The 19,090-nt window shown below is 44.1% G+C and overlaps 1 protein-coding gene and 1 long non-coding RNA gene across 3 annotated transcripts; one reads left to right on the forward strand and one right to left on the reverse strand.

The window, feature by feature from the left end:
• Positions 1 to 367: 367 nt before the first annotated feature.
• On the reverse strand, positions 368 to 7,268 carry LOC124692255 (B-cell receptor-associated protein 31-like). Of its 2 annotated transcripts, XM_047225582.1 has the most exons (3): positions 6,819 to 7,268; positions 675 to 1,009; positions 368 to 615 (listed from the first exon to the last, which is right to left on the reverse strand). In XM_047225582.1, exons 1-3 carry the CDS (start codon positions 7,117 to 7,119, stop codon positions 610 to 612), a joined length of 642 nt encoding a protein of 213 aa, XP_047081538.1. In that variant the 5' UTR covers positions 7,120 to 7,268; the 3' UTR covers positions 368 to 609. The 2 variants fall into 2 exon arrangements, with proteins under 2 accessions (XP_047081538.1, XP_047081537.1); XM_047225581.1 differs by having other exon boundaries at positions 368 to 1,009.
• Positions 7,269 to 7,526: 258 nt separating this feature from the next.
• LOC124687133 lies at positions 7,527 to 8,656 on the forward strand. Its single transcript, XR_006998101.1, has 2 exons — positions 7,527 to 7,876; positions 8,276 to 8,656. It is a non-coding gene; the product is annotated as an uncharacterized LOC124687133 (long non-coding RNA).
• Positions 8,657 to 19,090: the final 10,434 nt, after the last annotated feature.

Genomic DNA, 19,090 nt, shown 5'->3' on the forward strand with positions numbered 1-19,090 from the left:
AACACTCACATTGCCTTAAATTGCAATGTTGTCTCTCCACATCGACAGACCCAGTAGCCGGTACTGTGATCGCAAAATGAACTTGAGTGTGATAATTTTCTGAACATCAATTGTGTATCCTACATTTTGCTTTATAGATTGCAATATACTGGTATGCGGTAAATAAATTTAAAAACTGCTCCAAGTTGAGTTTCTGGGTGGAGTTTTCCAACTTTTAATTGGAGAAAAATATCAAGTTCAGACCCAGAATCTTTAACCATTCTGTTAAGTTAGTAAAGTTTTTTCAATGATTTGCAAACCTTATTGAAAAGGATCCTTTTCTCTTTGGTCAGATTCAGAATACAGAGGAATCAGTCTGCACAAATCATACTAAACTTCAGTTCTCATATTCGATCATACGAATGGAACCTTAATTCATCATAAGAACAACAAAGATTTTCTAGAGCACTACTCATGTAATCGCCTAATCAGTATCGGTTGCAATATACTGTTCAGTAAAGACGGCAAAAGTGAGGCACGACTAAATTAGCATGTTCTTTGGGTATAAACATCCTATGGGAATAGTGCCACTAAAACAAAATAGATAATTTCTTGCAACAGAAAGTAAGTTCATGATAGGATAATGCTATTGAATATTCTACTCTCAAGAACCGGAGTGCCTGAGATCAATTTGACTGCAGCTGCTCCCGGAGATGCTGATTGTCCTCCAGGAGCCGGTCATACTCAAGCAGCAAACTTTCGGATTGTTTTTGAATTGCAAGCGTCTTGTCCTCAGCAATATGGACTTCCTCAGTCTTTTCTTGAACTTGTAGCTTCAGTTTCTTCATCTCCTCGTTCAGAGTGGTGATCTCTTCCTGGTATTTTAGTTTCTCCTCAGAACTTCCATGCTTTGCTTCCTCTAACATTTTGTTCTGCTTCGATGCAGCCTCTACATTCTTCTTTAACCCACGTAGTTCTCTGATGTACTGGTGGAGGCGGTCAATAACTAGAGCGAGAAATAGGGAGTACCCTGAAAGAATAGTATTATATAACTCAGAACTTTGACACAGGAGAACAGATAGCAAGAATACATTGCTCATGCACAAGGTGCAGTTTTTTTGACATTTTCAAGACATGCATTGTTATTATTTTGATGGTGACGAGATAAATTATGCTATGTTATATATAACCAGTAATTCACCATGCTGTCCCTTACCTTACAATTGGGACCTCCTATTTAGACATGTCACTTTCCTAACCAAATAGGAATCCTTACTAACTAATGAGCTACTATCTCCTTGATTACTCGACCACTGTACTGTTGGCCTGGACACTGTTCATGTGAATATTCCTGCATGCGACAACTCCTAAGCTTGGTACTGACCCGAGTCATTGGGCCTTGACCCAACACCCAAGACAACTGAGCGAAGGTTTTGCATGGGAAAGTTGGACCTACTGATAACTACTTTTCTATTCCATCCACACATATTGCATCGATTCAAGTTTTTTTTTATGTGAGTGCGTAACCACAGAGTAATAAGAGCATACATTACAAATCAAAAAAATGATAAAACTGTAACCTGGAATTCTAGAGCTTCAAGAGTGAACCAAAACTCTAATAATATCCTTTCATAATTCTAACTGACGGGAGAAACTGAAAGTCAGCACTTTCGCAGCAATATAAACAGCAAGGAAGCAATTTGTTGGGCCAAAATTTCAGTGTCAATCATGGACATGATAACTCAAACTGACTGCTGATTTTGTCCTGAATTTACCAAACGAAAATCACCTTTTCAAGCAAAATAGCTCCACCAGAGTAATACGTAATGTAAATTCATACAGAAGGCGTATTGTGTTTATGCACATTATAGATTCAATGTGGTGGCAGTTGTAAAAAGTTAATCACATGGCAAACTATAGCACTGTGACATGGCAACGGAGGACAGGCCACAACAGAGGCTCTGGTTCTTGGGCCTCCAGATTCTCAAGTCAGTGAGACACGCTGAGCGGTCCTGGCAAATGTTGGCTTCACAACAAACTCCGCCTATGTTGTCCCAACATAGCCGGTCCCAAGCCCGGGTAAAGGAGGAGGGTTGTGATAGGCTTGGCGAGCCAACGTAAAAAACCCAGCCACTCTTATGGAGATAAAACCCAAAAGATTTTCATTGGGGCGTAACCCTCTTAGCGACGCGCCATATCAAAACCTGGGTGCGGTGTCAAATGGGCAAGGGCCGGGTCGTCACCCCCTAGGTGGCGCGCCGTATCATGATCTGGATACGGTGGCAAGTGAGCAAGGATCGGATCGTCGCATCCTTAGTGGCACGCTACATCGGTGCACAGGTGTAGTGGAAAATGAGCAAGGGTCTTCACATTTGACTCGACAAGTGCGAAGGGTAAGGAAGCTAGCCGAGCCTAGGAGGTTTCGCTTAGGTAGCTGGAACGTAGGTTCCGTGACAGGTAAGCTTCGGGAGCTAGTTGATACAGCGGTGAGGAGAGGCGTTGATATCCTTTGCATCCAGGAGACCAAGTGGAGGGGACAGAAGGCGAAGGAAGTAGAGGATACCGGCTTCAAGCTGTGGTATACGGGAACGACTCCAAACAGAAATGGAGTAGGCATCTTGATCAACAAGAGCCTCAAATCTGGAGTGGTAGACATCAAGAGATGTGGGGACCGAATTATCCTGGTCAAGCTGGTAGTTGGGGACTTAGTTCTCAATGTTATTAGCGCTTATGCCCCGCAAATAGGCCACAATGAGAACACCAAGAGGGAGTTCCTGGAAGGCCTAGAGGACTTGGTCAGGAGTATACCCAGTGGCGAAAAACTCTTCATAGGAGGAGACCTTAATGGCCACGTGGGTACATCTAACATAGATTTTGAAGGGGTGCATGGGGGCTTTGGCTATGGCATCAGGAATCAAGAGGAAGATGTCCTAAGCTTTGCTTTAGGCGTACGGCATGATCGTAGATAACACCCTCTTTAAAAAGAGAGAATTACATCTAGTGACTTTTAGTAGTGGTCACCGCAGCAGCCAGATTGACTTCATCCTCTCAAGGAGAGAAGACAGGAGTGTGTGCCTAGATTGTAAGGTGATACCTGGAGAGAGTGTTGTCCATCAGCATAAGCTTGTGGTGGCTGACTTCCGCTTTCGACTTCGTGTCCAGCGGGATAAGCGTGCGAAAGTCGCTAGAACGAAGTGGTGGAAGCTCGGGGGGGTAGGTCAAACGTTTAAGGAGAGGATCATTAAGGAGGGCCCTTGGGAGGAAGGAGGTGATGAATATGTGGATGAAGATGGCGACCTGTATTTGTAAGGTGGAATCAGAGGAGTTTGGAGTGTCCAGGGGAATTAGAAGCAAAGTTAGGGATACCTGAAGGCTATTAAGGAGAAGAAAGATTGTTTCAGATGCCTGTACAAGAGGTCAGATCAACATGGAGAATTACAAGATGGCAAAGAAGGCCGCAAAGCGAGCTGTGAGTGAAGCAAGGGGTCAGGCGTATGAGGACCTCTACCAGCGGTTAGGCACGAAGGAAGGCGAAAAGGACATCTATAGGATGGCCAAGATCCGAGAGAGGAAGACGAGGGATGTTGACACATAGATGGCGAGAGTACTTCGACGGGCTGTTCAATGGGGAGACTGAGAGCTCTACCATTTCATTGAACTGAACAACTCCTTTGATGATACCAGTAGGTGTTTTGTGCGACGAATCCAGGAGTCTGAGGTCAAGGAGGCGTTGAGAAGGATGAAGGGAGGCAACGCAATGGGCCCTGATGGTATCCCCATTGAGGTGTGGAGAGGCCTTGGAGACATAGCGATAGTATGGCTAACTAAGCTCTTCAACTCCATTTTTCGGGCAAACAAGATGCCAGAAGAATGGAGAAGCAGTATATTAGTACCAATCTTCAAGAACAAAGGGGATGTTCAGAGTTGTACTAACTACCGTGGAATTAAGCTTATGAGCCATACAATGAAACTATGGGAGAGAGTCATTGAGCACCGTTTAAGACGAATGACAAGCGTGACCAAAAATCAGTTTAGTTTCATGCCTGGGAGGTCGACCATGGAAGCCATCTTCTTGGTACGACAACTCATGGAGAGATATAAGGAGCAAAAGAAGGACCTACGTATGGTGTTCATTGACTTGGAGAAAGCCTACGATAAGATACTGTGACACGTCATGTGGTGGGCCTTGGAGAAACACAAAGTCCCAGCAAAGTACATTACCCTTATCAAGGACATGTACGGTAATGTTGTGACAAGTGTTCGAACAAGAGATGGCGATATCGATGACTTCCCGATTAAAATAGGACTACACCAGGGGTCAGCTTTGAGCCCTTATCTATTTGATTTGGTGATGGATGAAGTCACAAGGGATATACAAGGAGATATCCCATGGTGTATGCTCTTTGCGGATGATGTGGTCCTAATCGATGATAGTCGAACGGGGGTCAATAGGAAGTTAGAACTTTGGAGACAAACCCTGGAATCGAAAGGTTTTAGACTTAGTAGAACTAAAACTGAGTATATGATGTGCGGTTTTAGTACAACTAGGCACGAGGAGGAGGTTAGCCTGGATGGGCAGGTGGTGCCTCACAAGGAAACCTTTCGATACTTGGGGTCAATCCTGCACAAGGATGGAGATATTGATGAAGATGTGAACCACCGGATCAAAGCCGGATGGATGAAGTGGCGCCAAGCTTCTGGCATTCTTTGTGATAAGAGAGTGCCACAAAAGCTAAAAGGCAAGTTCTATAGGACGGCGGTTCGACCCGCAATGTTGTATGGCGCTGAGTGTTGGCCGACTAAAGGGCGGCATGTTCAACAGTTAGGTGTGGCGAAGATGCGCATGTTGAGATGGATGTGTGGCCACACGAGGAAGGACCGAGTCCGGAATGATGATATACGAGATAGAGTGGGGTAGCACCGATTGCAGAGAAGCTTGTCCAATATCGTTTAAGATGGTTTGGGCATATTCAGCGCAGGCCTCCAGAAGCTCTAGTGCATAGTGGACGATTAAAGCGTGCTGATAATGTCAAGAGAGGACGGGGTAGACCACACTTGACATGGGAGGAGTCCATAAAGAGAGATCTGAAGGACTGGAGTATCACCAAAGAACTAGCCATGGAAGAGCCGCGTGGAAGCTTGCTATCCATGTGCCAGAACCATGAGTTGGTTACGAGATCTTATGGGTTTCACATCTAGCCTACCCCAACTTGTTTGGGAATAAAGGCTTTGTTGTTGTTGTTGTTGCCTATGAGCTTGAAAAAAAATGCTCTTCTATAAATAATGTTTCATCCTATGAAAATCAGAGGCAGATGGATCTAGCGCTTCGTCAATTCTAACTCTTTGATTGTTCACTACTCTTACTTTTGACCCTGACTGCATTAGTGGAGGATGCTTCTTAACCTAACTCCAGCAAACCAAAATAAGATTATTCTATATGCAGATTGTTATCAGAAACAAGACATCTTCAAAAACAGTAGAAATCACATGGGTTAAAATTTGCTCCTTCAAAACCTTATTCAGCTCAAGGCACTTGTATAATCAAGGTTGAAGAATGGGGGTTGTAAGGACAATAAATAATAGCTTTCTGGTTTCTACGTCTAAGATTTTGTTTATTCTCGTGGAACATAAAAATGGAATGTATTTTTTTTTTGTTTCGATTCCAGCCACGATTGTTTTGTGCCAGATCTTCGTTTTCGAAAATGGAAGTCTGGTTTCCAGTACGTACTTTAATTAATACATAATAGATGCTAGTAGAAGCTTAACATGTCCCTGGTAATTTGCTCTCCAATTATCGATGTGAGAATAGCAAAAGAAAATGGAGAGGCCAAGCATGCTTGAAATTATTATTCCGTGGGCATATATGTGTAATTATTTGAAGAACCAATACCACATGTCTTCCGGTTTATAAGGCAAATGCGTATTACTAGATCATCAATTTAAATTTGAACAACTAAATATGTATTATATTGTACAAAAAGTATAACTTTGAGTTAGTATTCAAAAGAAGATCCTAATGATCTATTTTCCCATATGAACGCAGGGCTTACTAACTAGTTAACCTTAAATATGACTTTCTGAAATACCTTTCACTGAGGATTCTGTAAAAAAAAAAAAAAATCCTTAGTCAATAAGTACAGTTTTAGCTAGATACACAACCCCAAATGGGAAATACCTTGCTTGCATGCCTACGTCTAAATGCAAAGCTAGTTAGTTCATACAAATAGAAAATACAGGGAGGAATGAGTTTGCTACAGCTAACCACTTTTAAGTATTTTCTTGCTTAGTTCTGATGACTCCTTAGGACGAGAAAATGAAAAATTGGGAGTTTTTAAATTTGTTCTGATGATTACAAACGGATTGTCTGAAAATTTCAAATTTTTGTTATGTTTTCATCCCTTTGGTGATATATATAAAATTTATATCCCAAACCCACCACAAACAAAACGAAGGGCTGTGCTTTGGATGTCATAACCTAATCCAAAAACCATATCTTGATAACCCAAAACCTCCCTCAGATTCCGAGTGCACATCCATACGGCAGCTTATAACTTATTTCGAGCATTGTCAGACTCCAAGTGACCATCCATAGGTCACCATATAGTTCAACCCATCGTATAACCTTTTTCTGGCATTTTCAGTTACTTGCATGTTGCGATGTGAACAATGATCTGTATGCGACTGATTTCTATCACCACATACTTCTACCATTTAACAATATACAAACAATAGCTCAGCAGACACACAGACGGTTCGGATAAAAAAAAGCACAAGGGAACAAGATGGATATGCGTCAGGGAGGTGATCTAGTGGGGATGTGCGTTACCGATAGGACCTACCCATGAGGGACGCCTCGAGGAGATGACGCGAGAAGAGAACCTGGTCGGTGGGCGAGAGGGCGGCGCCGCCGCCGGACTCGGGGTCCCCGACGCGGCCGCTGATCTCGGCCATGCTATAGAGCGTGGAGGCGAGGAGGGTGAGGACCACGCCGGCGACGGTCTTGACGGCGACGGGCGCGCGGCGGCCGCGCTTGAGGCGGTCAAGGCCCAGCACGGCGAGCTTCCGCAGCGGCGTCTTGAATAGCAGCGCCGTCGCCACGGCCGCCTCACCCACCAGCACAACGAACAGGAGCTGGATCATCGCCGCTGGCGTAACAGATGCGCCGCGTTGATTGGATTCGATAAGACCGAGGTCGAGGAGGATCTTGGGAGTTTGGGGATTCGGAGGAAGTGCGAATGAGAGAGATTTCAATTTTCTTTTTTTTAGCTGCTTCTGGTCTGGAACTCACAATTGAGGGAAAAACGATTGGGCGTGTTATTATTTGTACTACCTATTTTCTATATACCACGGAGTATATTAAATTGAAACGGGTTTTCCTAAAACCCAAAATTTAATTCCTGTCTGGGCACTATCTTGTCATACGTGGTGCTCACTCGTCTCATGCGTTGGATCCCTATCGGACGTCCCTCGCTCAACCCACCCACGCCGACAGCCTAGTCTCTCTCAGTCTCCATTGAGATTGCAATTCCCCATTCCCCTTCCTCTTCGTGGCTGAGCGTCTCTTCTCAGCCTCAAATCTCTCCATACACGCGACCACAAGCTCCCAAGCGAAGGTAGCAGGCGGAGCGCGCGGTGCGGCTGCGCGGCGGCGTGGCAAAGCAGGCCAATTTCCCTAGTCCCCTTCCTCGTCGCGGCCAAGCATCTCGTATGTGCTTCGAAATCTCTCCATGGAGCAACCACCGGCTCCCCCACGAATCTAGCAGGTGATTCGCGCGGCAGTGCGGCGACGGGCCGGTGACAGCGCGGTCTAGAAGCACGTATCTCTTTCTTCGCCGCGGGTTCGACGTCACCGATGACTAGCAGGGATAGGGGCATCGGGGTCTCGATTTTTGGGCCGGTGAGTATCTCAGTTCCAATGCTCTTCGCCTATCCTGTGGTATCAAGAGGGCGATGCATTTCCTGTGGCGTCTGTTACGAACAATTTTTGGTTGTTCTTCGTTTCTTGTTTTCTTTGCTGCGCTGCACATCTAGAGTCTCTGTAACCCACTACAGCATCCCGTCGTATTTATCGTCCATGCTCCCGTATCTAGCTAGTGTGTTTAGATCAATACCGGTGTTAGGAAATCAGAAACCCATATCTGCAAACACAAATACATAGAAACAGTTAGCAGAAAGTTTGTTTCAATGTGTACTTGTCTTCAAGTCTGCAATTTTTTACTTCCTACCATGCTCTTTCTTTTTATTGTGCAACCAATAAAGAGCTACTAATTGTATTGCATGATTTTATTTCTTTCAGATCATGAAGACTGATTTCAGAACATGCAGAACTCATGGCAACCTAAGATTCAAGCTTCCTGGAAGAGAGACTGTACATACTGTCCTTGCTCTAGTACCTTTTCACTTAGGTTGAGGTGCCGTCACTACTTTGTTTCTCAGAAGCCACTAAAACCTGATTCTTTTGGATGTTGGATTCTACAGCAAGAAGATACATCCTACAATGCAGATCAAGTTCTACCCAACGGTTTTTCTTTTTTCTTGTTATTACTTTTCAAGTCCACTTTATACATGCATGATAGAAAGTTGGGGCTAGATGATCCTGATGCATGAGCAGGCCCGGATCTAGATTTGGGATGTTCATTTAATATACAGATTTGAAGGTGCAGGAATTTGGTTGTAACTTTCGTACTTGTCTGTAGTAGGGTAGATCCTGACCGTCCTCACTATTTGTTCTTTTCTTTTGGTTGACTGTAACTTTTCTGCCGAGACTGCTCAATCCATGGAGGTTCCAGCCGCTGGCGGATGTAGGAAAAAGACGTATCAGGTAGGATTTCCTTTCCTTGTATAGTTGTGATTTTTGTGAGCCTCTTTAATCTGTCAATTGGAACTGCTCTTCCTGCGCGTGGATCCTCTCGTCACAGGAGGAAAGGATGCCTTCTATTTCGGTTAGCTGTCGCTTTCACCTTTTGGCCCACTTGCTATTTCGGGAAACTACCTGGTTCAGACAGGGGGCACTCCGTATTACTACCTGGTAACCGTGCATCCTGTAGCAACGTTCTTTCATTTACGCTGATTTAGGGCTCGTTTGATTTAAAGGATAGGAATTGAAATGGCATGTCTACTTGAATTCTATAGAAAGATGAAGATTGTTTGATTGTAGCAAAGGAATTTTTCCACGAGGTATGAGCTAATGCTTTCTTCCTATAGGAATTACACTACAAGATTCCTATAGGAATTTTCCCTATAGGATATGGTCCTATGAATCAAACAACATATATAGAAAATTTTCTCATAGGAACCAAATCCTACATAATTCCTATGCAAATCCTTTAAATCAAAGAGGTCCTATGGTTACTTGGTCTGAAAGTAATTGGTTAGCACTTCATGTACTTATTCTGCCATTTGCGCCAAAATACCAAAGATCACGGAACTTGTATGCGGTATTATTGGTGCATTCAACTTGATACTAGGAGCAGTTGAATGATACACGTGTGATCGTTGCGATGAAATTTATTACCTCGCTACACTACACGATCGAAACACATGCGTGCAGGTAATCCAATCGGAAATACATACGCACATACAAAGTACTATTAGATCGCAATTAAGCTGTTGGGCGGCAACCTGCCAGCAACTAGCAAGACTAGAGCATGTCCCTCAGTATGTTAATAGCCGCCGCATGCTTCTCCTGCAGACAGGGAAAAAAGAAACCACCCTCACATTAGTTGGGTGTATGTGATTGATGCATGAATTGATGAGGGATTCATTTTTTTTTTAACAGGAGAGGTCCCGAAGGACCTAGAGCTTCATTGACATATCAGCGGTGGTAGTACAAACTACATAAAGGGTCCTGAAGAAAAGAGGAATTACAAATCGACCCAAGCATTTTGCACTAAGGACCTTAGACTGAAAATAGGAAACGCAATCCAGGCCAGCTCCAGATCCACCGCCGTCGAGGTCGCCGGAGCCAACCTCCATGCCACCGGGGACAGAACCACTTGGGGCATGGAGGCGGGAGCTAACTCCGACGATGCTATTGAGCCTCCGTCTAGATGATTGGAGGTCGAAGAAGACCTGAGGACGAAGAACGAGCGTCGTCACCTCAAGATGGAGGGGCCGCCCTACGGCCAACGAGTACGACGACAGTGGCCTCGTAGTGAACCTCCAAGGGTGGAGGGTCCGCCCTTCGGCCATTAGGTACGGCGACAGTGGCGCCGTGGAAGTCCTCCGATGAGAAGCTTGCAAACTCCCCTGTCGCAGATCCAGGAGAAGACAGATCCGTGGAAAGGCCTTGCTGCCGTTCTCGCCACCACGACGAGCATCAAGCAGGAGGCACCAACCATGGGCCGCCGCCGCAGATCTGCAGATAGCGGCAGCCATGGCCCCAAATCCAAGATCTAGGGCCCTAACAGCTTCTTCAAGCTTATTCTTGGACGGGGGAAGGAGAAGATTGAGCAGTGGCCACCAGCACCACGCCGCTGCCACCATCAAGATCTTCGTCACCGGCCGCCCAGCGCCGCTTGGAAACGCCGGGAGCTCTCCATCCGCCGGCATATCGCCAGACACCACAAAGGGAACATAAGCTACTCCTAGGCTACTATATACAGAGGGGGGTCGGCCTCCCCTCTCCCAGTCACTCCGGCCGGCGAGGCCGCCGGAGGAGAGGGGGAGGGAAGCCGGCGAAAAAGAGGAGGCTCTCAAGTTACTGTTCACTCACGAGAGGGGGAAGGGGGATTCTTGTGCTGCTGATGAGGGATTCGTTGAGAGCATATATTTGATAGGGATATGTGGATGCGGTGGATCGCTCACTGATGCGTGCAATTAACACACGTCCGTTGGGAACCCCAAGAGGAAGGTGTGATGCGTACAGTAGCAAGTTTTCCCTCAGTAAGAAACCAAGGTTTATCGAACCAGTAGGAGTCAAGGATCACGTGAAGGTCGTTGGTGATGGAGTGTAGTGCGGCGCAACACCAGGGATTCCGGCGCCAACGTGGAACCTGCACAACACAATCAAAGTACTTTGCCCCAACGTAACGGTGAGGTTGTCAATCTCACCGAGCTTGTCGTAAACAAAGGATTAGATGTATAGTGTGGAAGATGATGATTGTTTGCGAAGAACAGTTAAGAACAATTGCAGTAGATTGTATTTCAGATGTAAAGAATGGACCGGGGTCCATAGTTCACTAGTGGTGTCTCTCCCATAAGATAAATAGCATGTTGGGTGAACAAATTACAGTTGGGCAATTGACAAATAAAGAAGGCATAACAATGCACATACATATATCAGATGAGTACTATGAGATTTAATCAGGGCATTACGACAAAGTACATAGACCGCTATCCAGACATGCATCTATGCCTAAAAAGTCCACTTTCAGGTTATCATCCGAACCCCTTCCGGTATTAAGTTGCAAGCAACGAGACAATTGCATTAAGTATGGTGCATAATGTAATCAACACAAATATCCTTAGACAAAGCGTCGATGTTTTATCCCTAGTGGCAACAAGACATCCACAACCTTAGAACTTTCCGTCACTCGTCCCGGATTTAATGGAGGCATGAACCCACTATCGAGCATAAATACTCCCTCTTGGAGTTACAAGTATCAACTTGGCCAGAGCCTCTACTAGCAACGGAGAGCATGCAAGAACATAAACAACACATATGATAAATTGATAATCAACTTGACATAGTATTCAATATTCATCGGATCCCAACAAACACAACATGTAGGATTACAAATAGACGATCTTGATCATGATAGGCAGCTCACAAGATCTAACATGATAGCACAATGAGGAGAAGACGACCATCTAGCTACCGCTATGGACCCATAGTCTAGGGGTGAACTACTCACACATCGATCCGGAGGCGATCATGGCGATGAAGAGCCCTCCGGGAGATGATTCCCCTCTCCGGCGAGGTGCCGGAGGCGATCTCCCGAACCCCCGAGATGGGATTGGCGGCGGCGGCACAGTAAGGTTTTCCGTATCGTGGCTCTCGGTACTGGAGTTATTCTCGACGAAGGTTTATGTAGGCGGAAGGGTAGGTCAGGGGGCGCCACGAGGGGCCCACACGCTAGGGCCGCGCGGCCAGGGCCTGGGCCGTGCAGCCCTGCTGTGTGGCCGCCTCGTCGCCCCACTTCGTTTCCCTTTGGGACTTCTGGAAGCTTCGTGGAAAAATAAGATCCTGGGCGTTAATTTCGTCCAATTCCGAGAATATTTCCTTTGTAGGATTTCTGAAACCAAAAACAGCTGAAAACAACAACTGGCTCTTCTGCATCTCGTCAATAGGTTAGTGCCGGAAAATGCATAATAATGACATATAATGTGTATAAAACATGTGAGTATCATCATAAAAGTAGCATGGAACATAAGAAATTATAGATACGTTTGAGACGTATCAAGCATCCCCAAGCTTAGTTCCTACTCGCCCTCGAGTAGGTAAATGATAACAATGATAATTTATGAAGTGACATGCTATCATAATCTTGATCAATACTATTGTAAAGCACATGAGATGAATGCAGCGATTCGAAGCAATGATGAAGACAATGAGTAAACAAATGAATCATATAGCAAAGACTTTTTATGAATAATACTTTCAAGACAAGCATCAATAAGACTTGCATACGAGTTACTCATAAAGCAATAAATTCTTAGTAGAAAGCTTTGAAGCAACACAAAGGAAGATATAAGTTTCAGTGGTTGCTTTCAACTTCAACATGTATATCTCATGGATAATTGTCAACATAAAGCAATATAACAAGTGCAATAGGTAAACATGTAAGAATCAATGCACACAGTTTACACAAGTATTTGCTTCTAAGATAGAAAGAATAGGTAAACTGACTCAACAATAAAGTAGAAGAGTGGCCCTTCGCAGAGGGAAGCATTGATTACTATTTTTGTGCTAGAGCTTTTCATTTTGAAAACATAGAAACAATTTTGTCAACGGTAGTAATAAATCATATGTGTTATGTATAAGATATCCTATAAGTTGCAAGCCTCATGCATAGTATACCAATAGTGCCCGCACCTTGTCCTAATTAGCTTGGATTAACACGGATTATCATTGCATAACATATGTTTCAACCAAGTGTCACAAAGGGGTACCTCTATGCCGCTTGTACAAGGGTCTAAGGAGAAAGTTCGCATTGGATTTCTCGCTTTTGATCATTCTCAACTTAGACACCCATACCGGGACAACATAGACAACAGATAATGGACTCCTCTTTTAATGCTTAAGCATTCAACAACGAGATAATATTCTCATAAGAGATTGAGGATTTGTGTCCAAACCGAAACTTCCACCATGATTCATGGCTTTAGTTAGCGGCCCAATGTTCTTCTCTAACAATATGCATACTCAAACCATTTGATCATGAAAATCGCCCTTACTTCGGACAAGACGAACATGCATAGCAACTCACATGATATTCAACAAAGGTAAAAGTTGATGGCGTCCCCAGAAACATGGTTACCGCTCAACAAGCAACTTATTAAGAAATAAGATACATAAGTACATATTCTTCACCACAATAGTTTTTAAGGCTATTTTCCCATGAGCTATATATTGCAAAGGCAAAGCATAGAATTTTAAAGGTAGCACTCAAGTAATGTACTTTGGAATGGCAGAGAAATACCATGTGGTAGGTAGGTATGGTGGACACAATTGGCATGGATTTTGGCTCAAGGATTTGGATGCACGAGAAGTATTCCCTCTCAATACAAGGCTAGGCTAGCAAGGTTGTTTGAAGCAAACTCAAGTATAAAATGGTGCAGCAGGACGCACATATGAACATATTGTAAGCATTATAAGACTTTACATCGTCTCCTTGTTGTTCAAACACCTTAACCAGAAAATATCTAGACTTAGAGAGACCAATCATGCAAACCAAATTTTAACAAGCTCTATGTAGTTCTTCATTAATAGGTACAAAGTACATGATGCAAGAGCTTAAACATGATCTATATGAGCACAACAATTGCCAAGTATCAAATTATTCAAGACATTATACCAATTACCACATGCGGCATCTTCCGTTTCCAACCGTATATCAATGAACGAAGTAGTTCAACCTTCGCAATGAACATTAAGAATAAAGCTAAGAACATATGTATTCATACGAAACAGCGGAGCGTGTCTCTCTCCCAAACAAAGAATGCTGGGATCCGATTTTATTCAAACAAAAACAAAAATAAAAGCAAACAGACGCTCCAAGTAAAGCACATAAGATGTGACTGAATAAAAATATAGTTTCACTAGAGGTGACCTGATAAGTTGTCGATGAAGGGGATGCCTTGGGCATCCCCAAGCTTAGATGCTTGAGTCTTCTAGAAATATGCTGGGATGAACCACGGGGGCATCCCCAAGCTTAGACTTTTCACTCTTCTTGATCATATTGTATCATCCTCCTCTCTTGACCCTTGAAAACTTCCTCCACACCAAACTCGAAACAAACTCATTAGAGGGTTAGTGCATAATCAACAATTCACATATTCAGAGGTGACATAAACATTCTTAACACTTCTGGACATTGCACAAAGCTACTGAAAGTTAATGGAACAAAGAAATCCATCAAACATAGCAAAACAGGCAATGCGAAATAAAAGGCAGAATCTGTCAAAAACAGACAGATCCGTAAAGACAAATTTTACAGAGGCACTTAACTTGCTCAGATGAAAATGCTCAAATTGAATGAAAGTTGCGTACATATCTGAGGATCACGCACGTAAATTGGTAGAATTTTATGAGTTATATGCAGACGGGGCTGCTCAATTTCGTGACAGTAAGAAATCTGTTTCTGCGCAGTAATCCAAATCTAGTATCAACATTGCTATCAAAGACTTTACTTGGCACAACAATGCAATAAAATAAAGATAAGGAGAGGTTGCTACAGTAGTAACAACTTCCAAGACTCAAATATAAAACAAAAGTACTGTAGTAAAATAATGGGTTGTCTTCCATAAGCGCTTTTCTTTAACGCCTTTCAGCTAGGCGTAGAAAGTGTGAATCAAGTATTATCAAGAGATGAAGCATCGACATCATAATCTTTCTTACAAACACAACTTGTTGCAGAGGGTACCTTAGATGCTCCATTATCTAAATGCTCCATAGTGGTACCAAGGGTTTTATCAATTTTAGGCTTATAATAATTCTTTGGCTTAGGCACCTTAGAGACATACATGAATTTTTGCTCCTTGCCCACATAAGCTTTCTCCTTAAATTTAAGAGAAGAAAAAGTTGAACCCAATGTTCCCATAGCTTCTTCAAGTTTGCCAATCCTATGAGTTTGATTATCATGGATAGCACAAGTTTCTAAAATAGCAATTCTTTCATCAAGTCCTCCTAGGGATTTATCAAGTTTATCAATATTATCAAGTAATATACCCAATTTAGTCTCAACACTTGGAAGATTTTTCTCTATGGCTTCCAACTTTTTCATGACATCCTCAAGAGAGATTTCAATTTTAGTTTCATTAACAGGTGGTATTCCAACTAGACTCTCAATGATGCAACTAGCTTCTAAAGCAGGAGTATCTAGGAAATTACCCCCTGAAAGAGTATCAAGAACATACCTATTCCAGCTTCCAACATAAAAGTTCCTAAGTAGGATAATAGTGTAGGGATTCGTAGCATAGAAAACAAAAAATTTCCTACCGCGAGAACGCAATCCAAGCCAAGATGCAATCTAGAAGATGGGAGCAACGAGGGGATGAACGAGACTAACCCTTGAAGATTTCCAAAGCCTACAAGAGGAGGCTCTCGTTGCTGCGGTAGACGATCACTTGCCGCTTTCAAAAGCGCGTAGAAGATCTTGACGGTGCCACAATCGGGCAGCACCTCCGTACTCGGTCACACGTTCGGTGTTGATGACGACGTCCTTCTCCCCGTTCTAGCGGGCAGCGGAAGTAGTAGATCCTCCTTGGAATCCCGACAGCACGACGGCGTGGTGGCAGTGTCGATGGAGATCTCCGGCGGAGCTTCGCTAAGCATATGCGGGAGAAGTGGTGGAGGAGAAGTAGCTAGGGTTTTGGGGAGAGGGAGCTTGGGCGCCGGCCCTCATAGGGGTGCGGCCAAGGTGGAGCCTTACACACGTCCGTTGGGAACCCCAAGAGGAAGGTGTGATGCGTACGGCAGCAAGTTTTCCCTCGGTAAGAAACCAAGGTTTATCGAACCAGTAGGAGTCAAGAAGCACGTGAAGGTTGTTGGTGGCGGAGTGTAGTGCGGCGCAACACCCGGGGATTCCGGCGCCAACGTGGAACACTGCACAACACAATCAAAGTACTTTGCCCCAACGTAGCTGATGAGGTTGTCAATCTCACCAGCTTGCTTGTAAACAAAGGATTAGATGTATAGTGTGGAAGATGATGTTTGTTTGCGAAGAACGGTAAAGAACAAGTATTGCAGTAGATTGTATTTCGAGATGTAAAGAATGGACCGGGGTCCACGAGTTCACTAGTGGTGTCTCTCCCATAAGATAAATAGCATGTTGGGTGAACAAATTACGGTTGGGCAATTGACAAATAAAGAAGGCATAACAATGCACATACATATATCATGATGAGTACTATGAGATTTAATCGGGGCATTACGACAAAGTACATAGACCGCTATCCGGCATGCATCTATGCCTAAAAAGTCCACCTTCAGGTTATCATCCGAACCCCTTCCGGTATTAAGTTGCAAACAACAGACAATTGCATTAAGTATGGTGCGTAATGTAATCAACACAAATATCCTTAGACAAAGCATCGATGTTTTATCCCTAGTGGCAACAGCACATCCACAACCTTAGAACTTTATGTCACTGTCCCGAGATTCAATGGAGGCATGAACCCACTATCGAGCATAAATACTCCCTCTTGGAGTCACAAGTATCAACTTGGCCAGAGCCTCTACTAGCAACGGAGAGCATGCAAGAACATAAACAACATATATGATAGATTGATAATCAACTTGACATAGTATTCAATATTCATCGGATCCCAACAAACACAACATGTAGCATTACAAATAGATGATCTTGATCATGATAGGCAGCTCACAAGATCTAACATGATAGCACAATGAGGAGAAGACAACCATCTAGCTACTGCTATGGACCCATAGTCCAGGGGTGAACTACTCACACATCGATCCGGAGGCGATCATGGCGATGAAGAGACCTCCGGGAGATGATTCCCCTCTCCGGCGAGGGTGCGGAGGCGATCTCTGAATCCCCGAGATGGGATTGGCGGCGGCGTCTCTGGAAGGTTTTCCGTATCGTGGCTCTCGGTACTGGGGGTTTCGCGACGAAGGCTTTAAGTAGGCGGAAGGGCAGGTCAAGGGGCGTCACGAGGGACCCACACGCTAGGGCCGCGCGGCCAGGGCCTGGGCCGCGCCGCCCTAGTGTGTCGCCACCTCGTGGCCCCACTTCGTATCTCCTTCGGTCTTCTGGAAGCTTCGTGTAAAAATAGGACCACTGGGCGTTGATTTCGTCCAATTCGAGAATATTTCCTTACTAGGATTTCTGAAACCAAAAACAGCGAGAAAACGACAAGCGGCTCTTCGGCATCTCGTCAATAGGTTAGTGCTTAGGAAAATGCATAATAATGACATATAATGTGTATAAAACATGTGAGTATCATCATAAAAGTAGCATGGAACATAAGAAATTATGAATACGTTTGAGACACGTATCATGCCTCTCCATGGTTCAGCGCATCAACGCCGGTGAGATGGATCGTTCGATTTGTGGACCGGTTGTCCGGGATATCAAACGCACCTTATTGCTGCAATCTCCCAGCATGATACCGTTGTTCGCCGTTCAGCCGCGAGCTGAATGCGGCGGCGCATTCATTAGCCCGATTCTAGTGAGTTTTCTTTGTCTCTGTTGTGTGGCGTGGTGTGCCTCCGGATTGTATCCCGTGAACTCTTTAGCAACATACGCTTATCTGTAATTCTATATGAATCACGTCTTGATCGAAAAATGCTGAATAACATCATGAGCTCAATCTGCTGGATCGGGAGTCCTTCGGCCTCGGCCGCACTGGAAATTAAGATGAACTATTTAACGAGATTTAGCGCGTCCGAGGTCAGAAACGGTTAACAACGGAGTTGTACACTAGCACATCACGGCATATTGGATGACCAAATAGAGAGCATGAAGCTTGCTTTCGTTTCACATACGGTAGATCTGAGTCGTGCCAAATTCATTACCCGAAGCTATGAAGATATTTTGTTTCGGGTGTTCGGTTTCAGCATAAACTAAATTTTTCTATATATCGTGTTTCCCAAAACACTAATTTTGCGGTATAAAAACAAGATCTTGACCTCTTTTTCTAATCGAAGTATATGTTGCCTAGACGAGAAAATACAATTTTACAACTTTGATTTTAGAAAAACTTAGATGCCAAGGCGATCCTGAGTGACATGTTTTTTGGAAAATTATGTATGGTTCACATGTGGGGTACGCACGAGTCACCTGGTGGAGACATCCACTTCCTTGCCCCGACTCGACGATTTGGGAGTACGAGACGTCGTCAATCGGGACCAGTTGAGGCACATTTCGTGGCTGCGGCAAACATTGCCGCCGGGGCATGCCGATTAGCTTATCTAAGGAAAATGTAGGAATGGTCCTCAAAGTATGATCAACGGGGAGATGGCTATATTATAAAGGATGTACACACATTGTAATTATAGTGCTGAAATAAAGTCAAACATTAAGCAACCATACATGGGTTATAATCTAAAGGCAACACGCAATAGAAAAGCAAGGCGTGTTCAAATAAGGCGATTCAATATAGTACATACTAAAAACTATGTACTACTTGAACACTTGAAGCACAAAGAAAATGTGTGTTGATCTTTTTCATAGGTAACACGGAATGGGCAAAGTCTAAACCATGCTTAAACCACATAGGCGCATGGGACACTAGCCCAACCATCTCCGAGGAAGGTTGATTACTCCCACGATCTCACCTCCATCTACATTTGCCCGGTTGCGCGCAAAATGTTAAATTATTGATTACAAAAAAACCTCCTGTATCTTGTGTATGCGCAGTTTTTCTTCATGAATGGAACCAATGTGCCATCGGGAGCATTTGCTTCACGTTTCTTCGGGTTGTC

Source organism: Lolium rigidum, chromosome 2 (assembly GCF_022539505.1).
Source record: "Lolium rigidum isolate FL_2022 chromosome 2, APGP_CSIRO_Lrig_0.1, whole genome shotgun sequence".
Classification (NCBI taxonomy): domain Eukaryota; kingdom Viridiplantae; phylum Streptophyta; class Magnoliopsida; order Poales; family Poaceae; genus Lolium; species Lolium rigidum.

Excerpts from the sequence above, each read along its gene's own strand:
- LOC124692255 (XM_047225581.1), bottom strand. The coding sequence starts at position 7,119 with ATGATCCAGCTCCTGTTCGTTGTGCTGGTGGGTGAGGCGGCCGTGGCG. Across the intron at positions 1,010-6,818 it reads CCTCGAGGCGTCCCTCATGG|GGTACTCCCTATTTCTCGCT; the intron begins GTAGGTCCTATC and ends CTATTCTTTCAG.